The sequence below is a fragment of the Chaetura pelagica genome, unplaced genomic scaffold (assembly GCF_000747805.2).
Source record: "Chaetura pelagica isolate M959 unplaced genomic scaffold, ChaPel_1.0 scaffold101, whole genome shotgun sequence".
In the NCBI taxonomy this organism is placed as follows: Eukaryota; Metazoa; Chordata; class Aves; order Apodiformes; family Apodidae; genus Chaetura; species Chaetura pelagica.
Window position 1 is genome coordinate 2,643,409 of NW_009952564.1, and position 17,904 is coordinate 2,661,312.

At 39.5% G+C, this 17,904-nt stretch overlaps 2 protein-coding genes across 2 annotated transcripts in view; both read right to left on the reverse strand.

Moving 5' to 3' along the window:
• Positions 1–2,725, reverse strand: part of IMPG2 (interphotoreceptor matrix proteoglycan 2) — a 55,235-nt gene extending 52,510 nt beyond the window's left edge. The window contains exons 1-2 of the mRNA XM_009993347.1: positions 2,647–2,725; positions 1,157–1,402 (exon numbers count right to left, since the gene is read on the reverse strand). Coding sequence (XP_009991649.1) covers positions 1,157–1,402; positions 2,647–2,725 — 325 coding nt within the window. The remainder of the gene's footprint in view (positions 1–1,156; positions 1,403–2,646) is intronic.
• A 5,418-nt stretch (positions 2,726–8,143) lies between these two features.
• Positions 8,144–17,904, reverse strand: part of SENP7 (SUMO1/sentrin specific peptidase 7) — a 41,312-nt gene continuing 31,551 nt past the window's right edge. Inside the window, exons 16-23 of the mRNA XM_009993348.1 lie at positions 17,693–17,812; positions 15,465–15,557; positions 14,437–14,648; positions 12,905–12,957; positions 12,530–12,567; positions 12,244–12,312; positions 11,265–11,415; positions 8,144–8,281 (exon numbers count right to left, since the gene is read on the reverse strand). Of these exons, the coding sequence (XP_009991650.1) occupies positions 8,144–8,281; positions 11,265–11,415; positions 12,244–12,312; positions 12,530–12,567; positions 12,905–12,957; positions 14,437–14,648; positions 15,465–15,557; positions 17,693–17,812 (874 nt within the window). The remainder of the gene's footprint in view (positions 8,282–11,264; positions 11,416–12,243; positions 12,313–12,529; positions 12,568–12,904; positions 12,958–14,436; positions 14,649–15,464; positions 15,558–17,692; positions 17,813–17,904) is intronic.

Below are 17,904 nucleotides of genomic sequence, written 5' to 3' on the forward strand. Positions count from 1 at the left end.
TTTCACTTACATCCACCTATCACAGGTAACTGAGGCATGACTGCAGTTAAAGCACATGGTATGGATTCATTCTGAGTAAAACAAAGGACAGCTGAGTGCTACTAGGTCGACATCAGTAAGAAGTTTGCAAAGCCTTTCAGACTGTCTGTGTGATGATCAACGTCAACATCCTTCACAAGTTGGGCATAACTCATACTTGAATGAGGTGCTGATCCCATGTAATTCCTCCAAACACATTCTTTATGTTTACTTTTACACTCAGCAACTTCCAATTTTAATTATTTTTCACTGCTCTAACTAAATGCACTGAGTTACCAGTGGAATTGTCTTCTATAGGCTATCAAAAAAGTCTCCCTACACATCTCTGAAGACGTTTCCTTCTCCTTTAAGTGACAGCAGCTCTTTTCCTATTTCACCAATTACATGCAAACATGTTAAGACACTATGAATTGTTTCAATGCTACAATACAGAGACACACAAATACCAGAAAGTGCTTCATGACCTTGATGCCCCATGCCAATGTTGTCAGACAGAAGGGTTTAAAATACTTCACATTGCTGTAATATTTCATCACATGAAAGGCACCGTTACCAGGGATATTTCAGCTTTTCAAAGAAAGCTCTGTCACACCAACTTCTGCATCTTAAAAGAAAGGCTTTGTCTCTATTATACTATAGCCTGATACACAGAGATCAGCTTTCTATGACAAGAGACTATGCTTTGCACAACCACACAGTCAAAAGTCACATGGCTGAGACACTAATGTCTCAGACTTGACTCTCTTCTGAAAGATCCCTCAGTGAATTCTGCTAGCACCTGAAGAACACTAAATAAAAACAAGGTCTCCCATTTAGGTCACCTGTCCATAACACCTATCATTTTTTAGCCTTTAAATTGTTCTATGAGAAAGGATGTGTAATATTAAATACTCTTTTCAGGGACTAAGCGTTTCTATGATATATTAATGGAACAAGAAGATGGGTTGTTGTTTTTTTCTCAGAACAACTCTCATAGGATAGATATCACAGAAAAGAAAGTTTATTGGGTAATAATGTGATTCTTACGGCCTAGTATTCACTGTGTTTAAAAGATTTATCTATTATTTTATAAATACATGTTCTTTATCAATTACTCATGAGATGTACAGTCACTTACCTCTGAGCCTGAAATATTTCAGATGGTTGGCAATAGCCTGCTCAACAGATTCATCAGGGCAAATCTTAACTCCACTGGGAAACAGAATGGACCGCTTCCTTCGTATCAGCAAATGCTTGTTGACCCCTTCAGCCTCCACAATGCCGTCAAGTTTTATCAACTCAGGAGCCAGAGAAGGGGTTGCCAACTGCCAGCCACTGAGCTGAGGTGTTGGTGAACTAACTTGAGCCTGCTGTCCTTCTGTAGCTGAATAACCTTCTGCTGTAAAATTTAAATCACACATACATTTATCAGATGAGATAGTGATGCAATCATATGTATCTTAATGCCATTGTTCCGGTCTCTGAAGGATGTAACTGCACTTTTTTCTATCAACAAAACCTGTCTGTATGACTGTACTATTAAACACCCTTAAGCTCTTTACAGTATCCCATTCAATAATAAAAGTTAAAGCCCTAACCCTTTGAATGCTAATGTTTTGTTTAACTTCACTACTGTGATTTTGGCTTAAGTCAAAGGGACTGTATATATGAGTCACAGTTACTTAGAGGGTTTCAAGGCCAGGAATGAAATAAGTGATAAAGTAACAAGTCTCCTTATTCCATACTTTCCATCAAGAACAAATATTTAAAACCCTTGCATCGAGAACACTGCTTGAATCGACAGCTAGCAAGTACATCTTTTACCACCCTACCTGACTGGAGTGGGGGAAAAAAAGGGAGAAAAAAAGGGCTGATCAGCTTTAGCTTTTTAAAACTCCTTCTATGTTAGTTTTTCCACATCATTCCAGAGTGATGCAGAGTGATCAGGAGTCAGCTGATCTGAAACTAGGTAATTCAACTTTCTTCTTTCACTTTTTCCAAAATAAACATGACTGAAGAAGAATCAAAATGAATAATTTATTAGAGAAAGAACAGTAATAAGTGTATAGCATTTCTCATCCCACAGTTTATGAGCTTATTTTGCAATTTCAAAGTCAATAACACCTTTGACTTCAATGACTGAAAGATTAAGAACATGGTTATTTTTATGCTATATTAAGAGTCAGGTCTAGTGCAGGAGATCACCAGCAGATGGTACATCAGAGGGAGAAGGGAACATCAAAAAAAGGTCACTAAGGCAAAAGTCCATTCTTACCCAAACTGACACATCTTCAGTGTGCATAACCAGAAGACAGAACCTCACTTGTTGAGACAAATACAAAATTATTTTTAAAAAAAGCATCAAGTAAAACATCTATGAGAAATTAATGTCTCTTGAAGTTGGAAAAACCCGCCTCCCATAGCTACTTTCTACACTCAGAACAATACATTTACAGTAAAGCCTCCCTGAAATCACCAAGCATTTTACACTGATATTGTGACACGTTTGACCAAATGTTTCTCTGTACTGGTCCCCTGTTACAATTAAAGCAGAAAGGTGTTTTTATTTCTACACATTGCCATAGGGAAACTTTGAAAACAAGAATATGAGTAAGATTTCTACATTACCTGCAACTATTTGAAGAACTCCTTTAATCATTCCCAAAACCAGAAAGCAAAGAAACATTTTCCAAATGAAGTAAAACATACTTAGGTGTGTAATAAAAAAAAACACAACAAGTAAGGGAAAAAAAATCCCCTTTAGCAAAAGAGCTGTTGTCTTTAACGCATCCTTGAACGAATCGTGAGCATTGTCCTTCTTGAAAATGTCTTGACGTCACATATAATTATCTTTGGAAAAAACATTAAGTACAAAAAGTCAACCAAGACATCCTGAGGAACGTTCTTTTCAGAGACAGTATTCCAATTCCATAAAGAAACAAGAAAAGGTGATGGAAGTAAACTCCTTGGAGGTAGCAGATGGACTGAGACAATTTTTTAATTTTAATCTGGCCAGCTAAGCTCTTTACCAGAGCTTGTCATACCATTAACAGACAGTCCAAACAAGGACAGCACCTTTCACATTCAATTAACCACGTTTTTCCATTGGCTCTTCGATTTCTATCCTTTTTAAGAACCATGCTGACCACAAAACATCAGAGGGAGCACACCAGCCTCCACTGTAAGGTCTCCATGTGTTTTGTCTTCTGCTAGTACAAATGTATGTATCTAAAAATACACAGACTTGCTTGAACACCAATGCATATGTAGATAACACTGAAGCAGCCTTTCTGTAGGATTGTTTCTTCTGGTGACAGAGCTAGTACAGCCCAGCTGCCCAAGTCTGTGCTAAAGGAGAAAATCTTGTGCTGCTATAACCCCTGCTGCCCACATCCAGGAAGAGGTTGCTTCCCCTAGAGATAAGGCCAGGGCAAGCTGTGATTCATTCATCTCTGTTCAGGTATTATCCGATATGAGCAGCACAGATACCTGAAGAGATGATCAGCTAAGAAGAACCTCAGAAAGGACAGAGTGCAGGAAAGCAGCAGCAGTCTCAGATTCCCTTCTGTCCAGGATCAGCTTGTTGTGGAAACGTGTAGGGAAGTAGTCCTGCAATGGCAGACGGCATTCGGACCGCTAGAAAAACCTCGCCAGAGCTGTACCCCCGGTGGTGTTAACTCAAGATTTGCTGGTTACTGCATTCAGATCAATCTGAGCAAACCTTGGTTTGTCTGAAGTGACTATTTTTGGTAGTGGTTTTGTGTAAATATTTCAAAGCTGGATTCACAAAGCTTCCCAGATGAGAGTCAGAGCATTTACACAGAGCTCCTTAGGTATTCAGTGCTGACTCCTCTCTTCTAGCTGCTCTGCTGAACTCTTTAACAATTCAGGTAACACCAATAATTCCTGATTGTGATACACACAGGACACTCACAGGATTCAAATAAAACCACCTTTGATTTTAACCTCTGTCTTCTAACATCTCACAGACTTGAGTAGATTTTTTTCAAAACAACAACATATTTTCCTTTATTTTTCCACAAAACTACTAAATTACTCTTTAGGTTAAACCACTGAGCTACTCTAACACCACCAAACAGTTTTTCTTAAAAACAGACATTTTGGGTCTGTCAAACCAGCACTGTTCACCTAGGCTGGCTCTGTCAAGCTGACTACCCTTGGGATCACTGAATCCAACCATCAACCCTACTCTACAAAGTTCTCCCCTAAACCACATCCACCAACACCACATCCAAACAACCCTTAAACACATCCAGGGATGGTGACTCAATCACCTCCCTGGGCAGCCTATTCCAGTGTCTAACCACTCTTTCTGTGAAAAAAAAAAATCCTAATGTCCAGTCTAAACCTCCCCTGTTGCAGCTTAAAGCCATTCCCTCTGGTTCTGTCACTAATTACCTGTGAAAAGAGACCAGCACCAACCTCTCTACAATGACCTTTCAGGTAGTTGTAGAGACTGATGAGGTCTCCCCTCAGCCTCCTCTTCCTCAAACTAAACATTCCCAGCTCCTTCAAGCATTCTTCATAAGATTTATTCTCTAGGCCCTTCACCAGCTTCATTGCCCTCCTCTGTACTCGCTCCAGCACCTTGAGATCTCTCTTGAACTGAGGTGCCCAAAACTGGGCGCAACACTCCAGATGTGGCCTCACCAGTGCTGAGTACAGGGGGACAATTACATCTCTACTTCTGCTGGTCACACTATTTCTAAGACAAGCCAGGATGCCATTGGCTTTCTTGGCCACCTGGGCACACTGCTGGCTCATATTCAGCCCCTTGTCAGTTAGAACCCCCAGGTCCTTTTCTGCCAGACACTTTCCAACCACACTTACCCAAGCCTGGAGCGTTGCTTGGGGTTGTTGTGGCCCAAGTGCAGGACCCAGCACTTGGCCTTGTTGAAGCCCAGACCATTAACATCAACCTAACAACCTAATCTATTCAAGTCTCTCTGTAGAGCCTCCCTATCCTTATGCAGATCAACACTCCCGCCTGGCTTGGTGTTATCTGCAAACTTACTGATACTACACTCTATGTCCTTATCAAGATCATCAATAAAGATGTTAAACAGAAATGGTCCCAACACTGAGCCCTTCACCAGCTTGGCAGCTCTTCTCTGGACAGCACCTCAATGTCCTTCCTGTAGTGGGGGGCCCAGAACTGAACACAGCACTCCAGATGCAGCCTCAACAGTGTCAAGTACAGGTGCAGGATCACTTCCCTACTCTTCCTGGCCACACTATTCCTGATACAAGCCAGGATGCTGTTGGCCTTCTTGGCCACCTGGGCACACTGCCAGTTTCTGGTCTCACCTAGCCAGAATGTATCAGGTCTTTTTGAAGAAACTGATAGCTACATTTAACACTTTGAGTACAATAATTCATTGCCTTGAAACCAAAATGACACACTGTAGTGTGAAGAACCTTACAAAGACCGGTTCACTTGGAAGCATCACTGTCACTTCACCATTTCAGTTACACAAAGTCTAAATACAGGAAATGGAGATGCAGGAGATTTGTAGAAAGTTTCATGAGCCAGCCTGGTGCCTTATCTATGCTAAAAATATTGTCTTTGGGGAGTTCAAGCGACTAAAAAGGAAGCACAAAGGCACACGGAGCGTACCCTTTTCCACAGACACTTCCTAGTATTCACCACGTATCTGCTACATGCAAATAGCTGCAACGGTGTGGGTTGCAGCTGGGGAACCAGGCATTTCCCAAGCTAGTCATTCAGGCTGCCAAGACTACCAAGCCTAACTACAGAAAACAACTGTACGGCTCTTGAGTCAAGAAGCAGCCTTGTTTGCCACAAGCAGCTGTGAACTAGCTGCTTGCCTTTATAAGGACTGGAGAACAAATGATCACGGTGATACAAATGTAGGTTAAGAGACACATACTGTGTATTTACCCTAAAAGCAGCAAGATGGCTTATCTTACTGCCCACTAGCTACTTGTGGAAGCTGGGAAAAGAAGGGTAACAGTCACAATCAGCAACTTCTGGACATAATTTTAATATCAAATGTATTGGCATTCTCAGAGCACATATCTAACAAATCTACCAAGGCAATCATTTAATGTTATAAAACAATTTAGAAAAGTTTATACATTACTTTTGCTTTTAAATATCTATAAACCAGTCAATCTAAAAAAAAAAAAAGAAAAAAAAAAAAAGAGAGAGCAAATAACTTTATGATAAAAACTAACTTTACCATAAGAAAAAAACCCAAACTAGTTGTCATAAGGAAATACTGAAAATATGCATAAATTAGAAAAGTGTAGAGAAAGGGCACACGCTTCGGTATTTTATCTTTCATCTGTCTTACAATAAATACACAGATTATCCCTGTAAGTAATGCTGATGTTGTGATTTAGGTGATGAAAGTCACAAAGGAAAGACGTGTGGGGAGTAGTGACAAACTACAGAATTAAAGAAGAAACAAAACCAAAAAAACACACAATAACTGCACTAGGCTGCTCACAGCTAGACAGAAGGCCACTGTGCTCAGCAAATTATTTTCTATTAAAATTGCCTATCTTCTCCAGAAAAAATGCTTTCTGGTTTGATAAACAATGGTGGGGGACTTTTTTGGATGACTGTGCAGAACCTGAAGTAATAACTGGATTTTGTAAATGCTAGGTTTCAGAGTTGTCTTGAGGGAAGGGGGGCCCTGAGACTTCTGAAATGCCATAAAAATGTTCACATCTTTGGGTTGCCCTCAATGATTATATTAACTCCGTAGCCTGCTTCCAGCTTTAAGAGTTCTGGTTTTGTAGATATGCTTACAACACAGGTGGTTTTTGTGGTTACCTGACACATGGTCCTTCTGAAGGGTGCAGTCACACTTGAGTTTACTTACAGTGGAGAAAGCATCCTCTTAAAACAGTCAGCCTTCTACCATATAGTAACTACATTAAAATGTATGTACGTTACTGAAGTTTTATGTGATCACTGTTTGAAGAAAACTAAATAAATAGATATTAAGACAATAATAAACTTGTGCTAGTTTATCAAATCAAGTCTGAGTTCAAATACTCAGATATTCAGGCATCTTTACTCAGTTCTACTGAACAATGTATAAATCCTGTTTGTCTTATATGTAAATTACATATCTTAGAGATATATTGCATATAACATAATTACCTTCTTGAATGAAAATGGCATTATTTTTTAGTAAAACACTTCAAACTTTTGAGGTTGTTGAGTCCAAACCTGCTTGCCTTTGTAATGCAATTGATGTAATAAGATTTGCAGTTCTAACTCCCAAAAATAAGGCAAATACCATACCATAATACTCTACATCCTACATATATTGTATTAGTATGTATTAGCATGTTCACAGCAAATTTTCTTCCAAAACCTGGTCAGAAAAAAATTCATTAAAAATACTTTTAAAAAACCCACCCTTGACTTCAAAAGATTTCACTGGTCACTGTCAATGAAATGTCCTCCAGTTATGGAAATGAATTTTTATGATGAAAATACAAGGGAAGGAAAAAGTAATGCAAAAAAAAAATCAGAACTCAGCAGCCTCAAATATCAGCAGAATTTTATGACACATGCAGACTACTTCTGCATATAATCAGACACAAAAAAAATACATCTCTAAAGAGAGTCAATCAGTTCCTTAAATTAAAACAATACATGGTATTCATTCTAGCTGTATGAGCTGCAAAATCAAAAGAGACAGCATAGGGTCAAAAATCCTGTCTTCAGGTCTGACTCCTACATGATCATCCATGTTCACACAGAATTGTAAAGAACAGGCTCCAAAGGATGAAAATATTTTTACATGTTTGTGGCACATGTATGCAGCTTTCATATTCCAAATAAAGAATCAATTAGCAATTCATATGTATTAGCTTTAACTTACATATGTACACTTTTATCTACAACCTTCTCCTTTCCCCCCTCACAACTTTAGTCTATGACAACACAACTCAAATGAAAAAAAAATAAATCTTTAAATAAATACACACTAAACAAATAAAATACTTCTTGTAGTTCTTTTTTTTTCTTCCTTGCAAGGCAGAAAGAGCCAAGTGCTGTTAGGCAGAGTTTCAGTTACTTTATACAGCAATGTTCTTCGTCAGGTCTGGTTTATAAGATTTATTAGCTGCTGCTGCCACTGTGCTGTTGAAAGTGCAGTTGCAAAATCAAGTCTCGAATTTCTTCTCTTTTGCTTCTGATCAGCTGACGAGGGAACCACTTCTCCAGATGCAGCGGCTGTTCAAAGTTAACTATGGGATTCTGGTAACAGAAAAAGGAATATTTACAGCATGAACTTCCTAAAGGAACCTTCAAAAATAATTTAAAGCCCTCCATTACTGCTGAGACCAAGGAAGCAGAAACAAGCTTTCATGAGACAGCGAAAGGCTTCTAAGTAAAACCCAAGCTCCTCCACAGTAATCACATAAATACACACCCTTACCACTACCTACTCATGGTAAACACCAAACAGGTTATAATTACTTCTCTTAAAGTTACATAAGTAGAAGTATATATTCAAGGCATATTCCATGTATTATGATACAATTTGACATACTCACTATCTAACACAGGGGAGATGCACTTTGGTCACAAAGCACACACATGCACTCATACCACAGGGAAGGATCAAGCACACAGCAGTTAAGCATGATGAGGTTTTGTTGCCTGAGGCATGTGTTTTTCTGTCATGAGCTGGTCTGCCTGAGCAAAGACAACAAAGAAGCAAGAGCACTGCTAACAATTTTAGCAGGCCATGGGAGGGGGTGAATTTGGAACAAGAGAAGACAGCAAACTGAAATAGCCGAGAGATGATGGCAGCTTTGGCAGTAAGACCACAACACCACATCTCATTTTCCAAAGTTTGGGTTTTTTTTTCCTCTTTATTCTTTTGCCATGCTTGTATTTCACCTTCTCTTTCCTTTGAGAAAGGAACTTCTGGAGTTCATCTGATTCAACCCCCTTGCTCAAGCAGGGCCACCTAGAGGCAGTTGCCAGGACCATATCCAGACAGGCTTTGACTATCTCTAAGGAGGGACACTCCACAACCTCTCTAGGCAAACTGTACCAGCACTTGGTCACCCTAACACACACAAAAACCATTTCCTTATGTTCAGAGGGAACCTTCTGTGTTTTAGTTTACATCCATTGCCTCTTCTCCTGCCACTGGGCAACACTGAAGAGAGAGGGCTCTGCCCATTTTGCACCCTCCCTTCAGATCTTTGTACACATTGACAGGATCCTGCCCAAGCCTTCTCTCAGAGTTCCAGCTCTCTCAGCCTTTCCTCACAGGACAGATGCTGCAGCACCCTCATTATCCTTGCGACCCTCTGCTGGACTTGCTCCAGTAGCACCATCTCTCTCTGGGGAGACCATAATTGGACATGGCACTGAGGAGAGGGAAAGGATCATCTCCCTAGAACTACTGGTTATATTCCTCCTAACATAGACCAGAATATTGCTAACTTCCTTCACTGCAAGGACACACACTGCTGGCACAAGTCCAGCTTAGTGTCCACCAGGACCCTTAGGTCTTCTTCAGCAAAGCTTCTTTCCAGCTGGTTGACCTCTGGCATATGTTGGTGCTTGAGGTTGTTACTCCCTGGGCACAGCACTCTACACTTCTTACTAAATTTCATGAGGTTCCTGTCAGCACATTCTCCAGTGTCTCGAGGTTCCTCTGTATGGCAGCACATACTGGTGGTGTATCAGCCACTCCTACCAGTTTTGTGTCATCTGTGAACTTGCTGAGGGAGCATTCTGTCCCAATATCCAGATCATTAATGAAGATATTAAACAGGACTGGACTCAATACTGACTCTTGGGCTATACTGCTAGTTACTGACCTCCTACTAGACTTCCTGCCACCAATCACCACTCTCAGGACCCACTTCAATCACTCTCAGGAACCAGGGCCTTATCCCATCAAACTCTTCTTCTTCTCATGATCCTGAACTCCAGCACCTTATGGTCACTGCAGCCAAGGCTGCATTTGAACTTTACATCCACAATCAGACCTTCCTTGCTTGTTAGGACATGGTCCAGTAGAGTTCCTCTCATCACTGGCTTCCCTATCACTTAGATCAGGAACCTCCTAGATTCCTTATGTCCTTCTGTGTTGTCCCTCCAGCCGATGTCAGAATATTTAAGTCCCCCAGAGGGAGCAGGGTCTCTGAACTTGAGGCTGCTTCTAGCTGTTAATAGAAGGTTTCATCCACTTGTTCTTCCTGACCAGGCAGCCTATAGCAGATGCCCATTACTATGACACCCATATTAGTCTTCTATTTAGTCACTGCCCATAAGCTCTCAGTTGGATCCCCATCCAACCCTAAGCAGAGCTCCATGCATTCCAGCTGCTCTCTCACATAAAGGGTAACTCTACCTCTTGTCTTCCCAGCCTGTCCTTCCTAAAAACCTTGTATCGATCTATCCACCCATCCATCCACCTCAGCACTCCATTTATGTAAGCTATCTCATCATGTCCCTGTGATCTGAACAAGATCTCAGCCCTGGAACTGCACATAGATCTCTAATGCCTCACATTTATTCCCAAGCTGTGTGCACTAATGCACAGGCACTTTGGAATGGTGATTTGTTCTACTACAGAATAAAAATCTGCCCACTGGCCAAGGTCTCACACAAGGCTTTCCATGCACAGGACTCTCAGAGAAAATAGGGACCATATGTGTAAGTGTCAAACAATCAGAACCATTCAAAGTCAAGAAGGCAGTGCACTGACTAGGGGGAGGAAGAGCTGGGGACACCCTAAAAGACAGTGCCTGAAGCCCAGCATCTGCAGATACTTAAAACTATGCACTGAACAGGAAAGAGAGGCTCCCTTGGCTCTGTGCAACCCCTTTTAAGGATTCCACCTCTTTGCAGAAACTGCTGCTGGAGGCTACAAGAAGAGCTTGCACAGAAAAGATAACTTTGTAACATTTGTATGCCTGAAACTTGTAAACTAAACAGACTCCAAATAGCCGAAACAGTTAGGGATATTGAATGTATCAATGTAAAAGCAACATTAAAGTCAGAAAAGTTTCCCAACAAACACTGGTGAGAAACTCTGCTCCACAGACACATGCCACTACTTGAAGAATGGGTTTCATCTCCTCTTCCTCAAATGGCTTTGACATTTTTTGAGGGTGAGCATCACAGGCCTGTGTGTCTGGCTGTTTCTCTCAGAAATAAGTTTTTGGGCTCAACGTGATTTTGGGGAAGGGGTAGGTAGTTTGTACATTTGTACCTGTAAAAAGCTTTCCACATATTGCAGCAAGTAGACCCCACAATCACTGCTGTTATCTTGTTTAGGCACTCTGGGACACAGGTCAATCATTGTTGATTTACTAAATTCTCGATGTGTTTTTCGTTTAACTTCCCATTCCATTTCAAGATACCTACCAAAGAAAGCAAGCAGATGAAACACTTGAGAAGTAACACCCAAGCTCAATGCATTTTGGGATACTACTCAGTATTAATTCTGTATCTGGACAAAAAGCTAACATAGTTTTAAGCCATTTCTTTCCCTGATTCTGTCAAATAAATTCTTACAAGGAACAACACAATTTCCACTACCCAATATTCTAACACACTCAGTCATCTCTACCACATGATATGCAACACACAAAACAGAAAGAGGCATGATATTTAAAAACAGCCATTTGTGCTGAGTTTCTTCAAGCTATTAGGACTACCAGTACATTTTTAAACCTTAACTAAAGGAAGAACTCAAGTAATCTTTCCTGGCTATTACACAGATTTTTCCAGGGTTCATCCTGAGAGGCCAGCAGCGGTTTTCTAACCTAAGCAAACCGTTAAAAAAAACTCTTAGAATTCACCTCACAAAAAAAATCAAACATAAGGTCTGACTTTAGGAAACAAAAAATGTATAGATTAGGTCAGGTCTTGTGTTTGACTTCTAAAAGCCCCAAGTCCTTGAAATTCTGAGAACAAAAATACATATAAAACCAGAAACTCCCTTTATCTTTTATTTTTTTTCCCAAAATGAGTGCCCTCTTCAAAATTCATGTTATACTTGGGCTGTAGAACAAAGACAGGCTTTTTACATGAGCCTCTGTAATGCTTTTACAATTTTCTTTCTTATGGCTCTTAAAGGATTTTCCTATAGCATTAAAAACATACACTTTTATAGAGGAAAGTATTTTGAACATAGAAATGTGACCAGCAGCATCTCCTTCTAATAAATACAGGCTGTAGTTACTTACTCTCTCAACACCTGAACTGTTTTCTGCACGGAACCAGCTTTCAAAGAATCTAAGATGAGTATGCAAGGCCTGTACACAACAAAAACACACAAAGCATTGTAGTCTTTCACTACTAACATTACTGAGGCAAATACTTTAATACAGCTTAACAAGAGCATCAACATCCAAACAAACATGGAAAAAAACAGACAAGTTCCTACAGCTGTGGCTTTATGAAGAATAACTGACTGCTGAGTTTCTTAGTATAATTTAATGGTACAATATTAGTATGAAAACAGAAACTTACCTTTTACAAATCAGCCTTTTGGAATTACTTAAGGACATCTGGGAGAAAAGAAAATAAAAATAACCGTAGAGAAACTACAATCACTATTAAATCTATTAAGACATCTGAGTTTAAGAAAGAGCCAGAAAAGCTCCCATTTCAGAAAGGGAGACACTGGTCATTTTTTTTTTTTAAACACATAAAAGTATAGCACAGGAAACATACATAGGCAAAGGAGGACTTAAGGCTAATTCAAAGTGCCTTGCATAAGCTGCAAATGATGCAAAAATTGGTATCTGCTGCAAAAAAGATTATGCAAAATCACCTGGTCAAGTCTCTGAGCCTTCACAAACAGAACAATACATGTTTCCTCTGTGAGTAGAAAAAGACACTTACTTTAGAAATACCCGAATCCAGGACTGAAGCTGAAGTAGCAATTTCAATGCCACCTAATACAAAAGAATTAAAAAGTCTTAAGAAAATATTTACTAATATTTTCATTTTCATATTGGGACCACTTCTTTCTAACATCTTTATCAATGATCTTGATGATGTGATAGCATGCACCTTCAGTAAGTTAGCAGATGATAGCAAGTTGGGAGGGAGTGTTGATCTGCCTAAGGGTAGGGAGGCTCTACAGAGAGACTTGGACAGACTAGATCGACAGGCCAAGGTCAGTTGTATGAAGGTTCACAAGGCCAAGTGACGAGTCCTGCACTTGTGCCATAACAACCCCATGCAACATGACAGGCTTGGGGAAGAGTGGATGGAGAGCTGTCCAGCAGAGAGGGACCTGGGAGTTCTGATTGTTAGGTGGCTGAATATGACCCAAAAGGGTGCTCAGGTGGCCAAGAAAGCCAATGGCATTCTGGCTTGTATCAGGAATAGCATGGCAAGGAGGACCAGGGAGGTGATTGTTGTCCCTCTGTACTTGGCATTGGTGAGGCCACACCTCAAATACTGTGTCCAGTTTTGGACAAGAAAGACATTGAGGTGTTTGAGTGTGTCCAGAGAAGGGCAACAAAGCTGGTGAAGGGCCTTGAGAACAAGTCTTATTACAAGCAGCTGAGGGAACAAGGGCTGTTTAGTCTGAAGAAAAGGAGGCTGAAGGGAGACCTCATTGCTCTCTAAAATTACCTGGAAGGACATTGTAAAGAGGTAGGCGCTGGTCTCTTCTCACAAGTAACTGGTTATAGAACAAGAGCGAATGGCCTCAAGCTGGACCAAGGGATGTTTAGAATAGACATTAGGAAGAACTTTTTCACTGAAGGAGTTGTCAGACATTGGAACATGCTGTCCAGGGAGACAGTTGAGTCACCATCCCTGGATGTATTTAAAAGTTGTCTAGATGTGGCACTTGGGAATATGGCTTAGTGCTGGACTTGGTCGAGTAGGGTTAATGGTTTGACTCGATGATCTTGAAGATCTTCTCCAATCTAAGTGATTCTATGATCCTATTGGACAGGGTTTTGTGCAACCTGGTCTAGTGGTAGGGTTCCCTGCTTATGGCAGGGGGATTGGAACTTGATGATCTTTAAGGTCCCTTCCAACCTTAATCATTCTATGATTCTATGATTCTATTAGTAGTATTTAAAAGATCATAGTGAAGTATAAACTAATTTGGCTTCTCTTCTTAATGTTCAAATAGAAGAGTTACTGACAGCCTTCCTGATAAAATTCCTACCGAAATCCTGGGACTTTCCATTTTTTATGGGATCAGAGACACTGATTTTACAAGTCCCTTCCAGTATTTTCCAGAGTTGTGGACAAGAATGCAGTGCAGTCCTTGCTATGCATGCCAATACAAAAATATATTACACCAATCTTGAAGTCAACAATCTTTTTTAAACACCTCATCTCTCCTTCAAGGATTAGGACACTAATAGAACTGTGTATGCCTTGACATAATTTTCTTCTAGATTACCTACCTTTTGAGAATAAACTTCTGTTAGCATCCATTTCTTCCTCATCCTTGCAGTTACCAGTCAAGGCCAACACTGAACCCGTTCTAATATTCTCACTCTTTGACTGAAGTGGAGACTGTTGACGTTGGTCATGTAATGTATTCTCATGAGGACACTCCTCATATACAGGTTCTTCTAACCAAGGAAAACAGATAACTGCAATGTACCAATGAGACCTGCCCAGCAATGGAAAGGGGGGGGAGGAAACAAGTCAAAACTTAATAACATTTGATTCTCAAAAGAATCTGAGAAGTTTTTAAATGCTGAGAGCTCATAAACAACTATTTGGTGACATGCAACCATCACTGCCATGCTCCTTCATGGCATCTCATACTAATCCCCTCACTCATTATTCACTTTGCATTGTGGCATAAAAGTATCAATTCCTTTAAAAAACCCAACAAACCCACCACAATAACTTATCAGTGTCTCACCACCCATCCCACAGTGGAAAAAAATCCCAGTAAAACAAAAAGTAATACAATAATCTGTGATAGTGTTCCCAGTTTTGAATATAGCTGAGGACATGCCATGACTCTAGCCTTATCTCTTCCTGCAGTTGTTTTGAATATCTAACTCTGACTATTCCGTTTAACTGCAGTTTCCATGTGCAGGTCAGTTACTCAGCCCAGTCAAGGAACAGGCCATGGAAGCACTACTCTGATCCATTAACACTATGAGCTGCTGTGATTTCTTCATATAAATATTACTTAAGTGCAAAGGAATCATCACAATGACACACAAATGATTTTGAAAAATACCCAAAGTCAGTTTCCAGTAGAACAGAATATGAAGATGCAAGTTTACTGAAGACAATAAGAAGTTTAACTTTTGGGAAAAAATTGCTCACTCCACACCTGTTACTTCTTCAAAATCTAATGTGTTAATTTCCACTTATCCAAGCTTAGAGTCATGAATATTTTCATCACCTTAACCTTCAAATATATAAATATTTAAATATTAGAAAAGGTGCCTAAAACACATAGGCTTACTCCTCATTCACAGGAACAAAGATATAATCTTTACTGAAGATATTTATGTGACGAGTCCATGTTCTTACTCTTCTGTGTCTTCTCTGTGCCACTCTGCAAAAAATAAATTAGAATTGTTCTGACTTGTTCTTTTTAGCTGAAGAAAGGTACAGGGATTAGCACTCCTACAACTTCCCAGTCCTCTAAGGGGTTTTTCATTTACACTTGAAATTTCCCCAGCTGAGAATAAATATATCTGCACACCATTAAGCTCAAGTGACTAACAAGCCATCTCCAATCCACCTTAAATTCTAGAAAAAAAAATATCCATAGACTTTTAAGGGGTTCTTGCAGTTATTTAACCAGTAATTATTATTCACTACACTAAAGGCAAAAATCTCATCTACACACCAACCAGTGTAAAAACAGATCTATAGCAATTTAAAAACACTTATTAATTAAATTTCACAATACCATTTTTCAAGCCCTGTCTAAACAACCTTATCTTCTGAAGAAAAAAGCTAAAATGCCTTGCATAGGGTCATGCAGCACACCTGTAGCAAAGCCAAAACTGAAACAGATTCCTAACAGTCCTGAGCTTTATTTGCTGGATCACATTTCAACTCCAGTCCTACAGACATAAAGCATGAAAAAAGGATACTAGGAGAATAAGAAAAAAAAATTCACAAGAAAACCAGATTCAGATTTTTAACTTTTTAGTTTGCACAAGTTAAAATAAAAAACAATGATTTATTGAACTTTGCTCCAATATGATCTGAAAGCAAAATTCACTTTACTCGGGAGACACCTCTATCACCACTCTGATTCCACACTGATCAAGTAACATAACTCCAGTGTAGGAGGAACAGGAGAAAAGGAGTAAAGAATGGAAAAACAGGCTCCTGTGGGACTCTGAACGGGCCAGCATTAAGTGAAGACTTGCTGCAAACTTCCACTTCTACGTGACTCTAGAAACACTAGGAACTTGAAAGCTAAGTAAGTACATCAGTTGAGATTAATTGCTTTTGCAACAGTACAGAGCCAATTTTTCCAATATTTCTCCATAAAAAAACCCACAGAAACAAACAAAACCCAAAATACCTGTAATCATCAGGTAATATCTAAGCCCAAGCAAAAAGTCTAGAATTTCCAAAGCTATCTCCTGATCTAGAACAGCTACAGTCCTTGAAATACAGTAAATTAAGAGTGCCACTCTCGTTCCTCAAGAAGGTTATGGAGAGTCCAGCCTTGTAAAAGCAATCAGTTCAAGGCACAACAGTGTTCTTAATATGGATAAATTTGTCTCCACCTCAGAACATTCAGAGTCAGAAGAGACTAAAATGATGGAAAATGTTCTCTCAAGCACAGGTCCTTGAATTTTTGGGACACCTTTGAAAATACTACAGAAGTTGCACTTTTTTCCCCTTTAACATAGCTTTCACCCAGCAGTGACTGCAACACAAACAAGATGGCACATCTCCTTGTGCAGGTGGCCTTATTTGCCAGTAGAATGAAAAATCTGGGGACTTCATGGATAACAGAAGAAAAGTCACTTCAGAGAAACAGAAAAAATATTTTGATAAGCTGAACTATGAGAACAGAATGAAAGTTGCTGGCAGATCATCACTGTAAGGTGAAGTGGCAGGGCAACCTCCACTCTCAAACACCAGTGTTGAAAAGGAATGGAAAGACTGCTAGGGATGGTCCTAGCTTTTATCCAGTCTTAGCTGGAAACAGTGTGATACAGGATTCCTGAGCTCCTATCAATACCTTTTTGTGAAACTCCCCAATTCCAGTATGCTGAAGTGTTAAAAAACAAATGTGTATACTTTGTGTGTAAGAAAATCTTATTGAAAATTTGGACAACAGTTTATTACCAATATGCAAAATGAAACATGCGGTAAATCTAAAAATATTTTTAGAAGTGCAATTTCTTAAAATTATGCATACCTTGCACATCTGAGTCTGAAATAAAAACTTCAAAATACACAAATAATTGTCTGAAGTGAAGATTCAGATGGAGGTGGAGCAGGGTGATAGTTTTCATTCATATTTAGTATAAACCATATTTAGATTTTCATTTAAAAACCCAGTATGCTTAAATGGTGAGTCACAACATTTAACCACTAAGCCTTTGCAAAACACTGATTACTATTTAATGTGCTAATTAGGAAATTATCTGTAAAACTTCCAGGTGGCATCAACAGATAGCTCATTTCTGGTTATAATGACATCTAAAACGAACTTACGAAAATTTGAGATCCCCCTCAGAGTTTTTTTCTGTCCTGGTCAGGCACTTATAGAAAAAACTGCTAAAAATGTGTGTACGGTCAGCAAGATGTTTTGGAGCCTTCTCCAACAACAGGTATCTACCAAAGAAAAATAGAGGAAAATTATTAAATTGTTTCTCTATAAAGTACCATTATTGATAAGAAAGAAAGACAATTATTTTAATGACTTA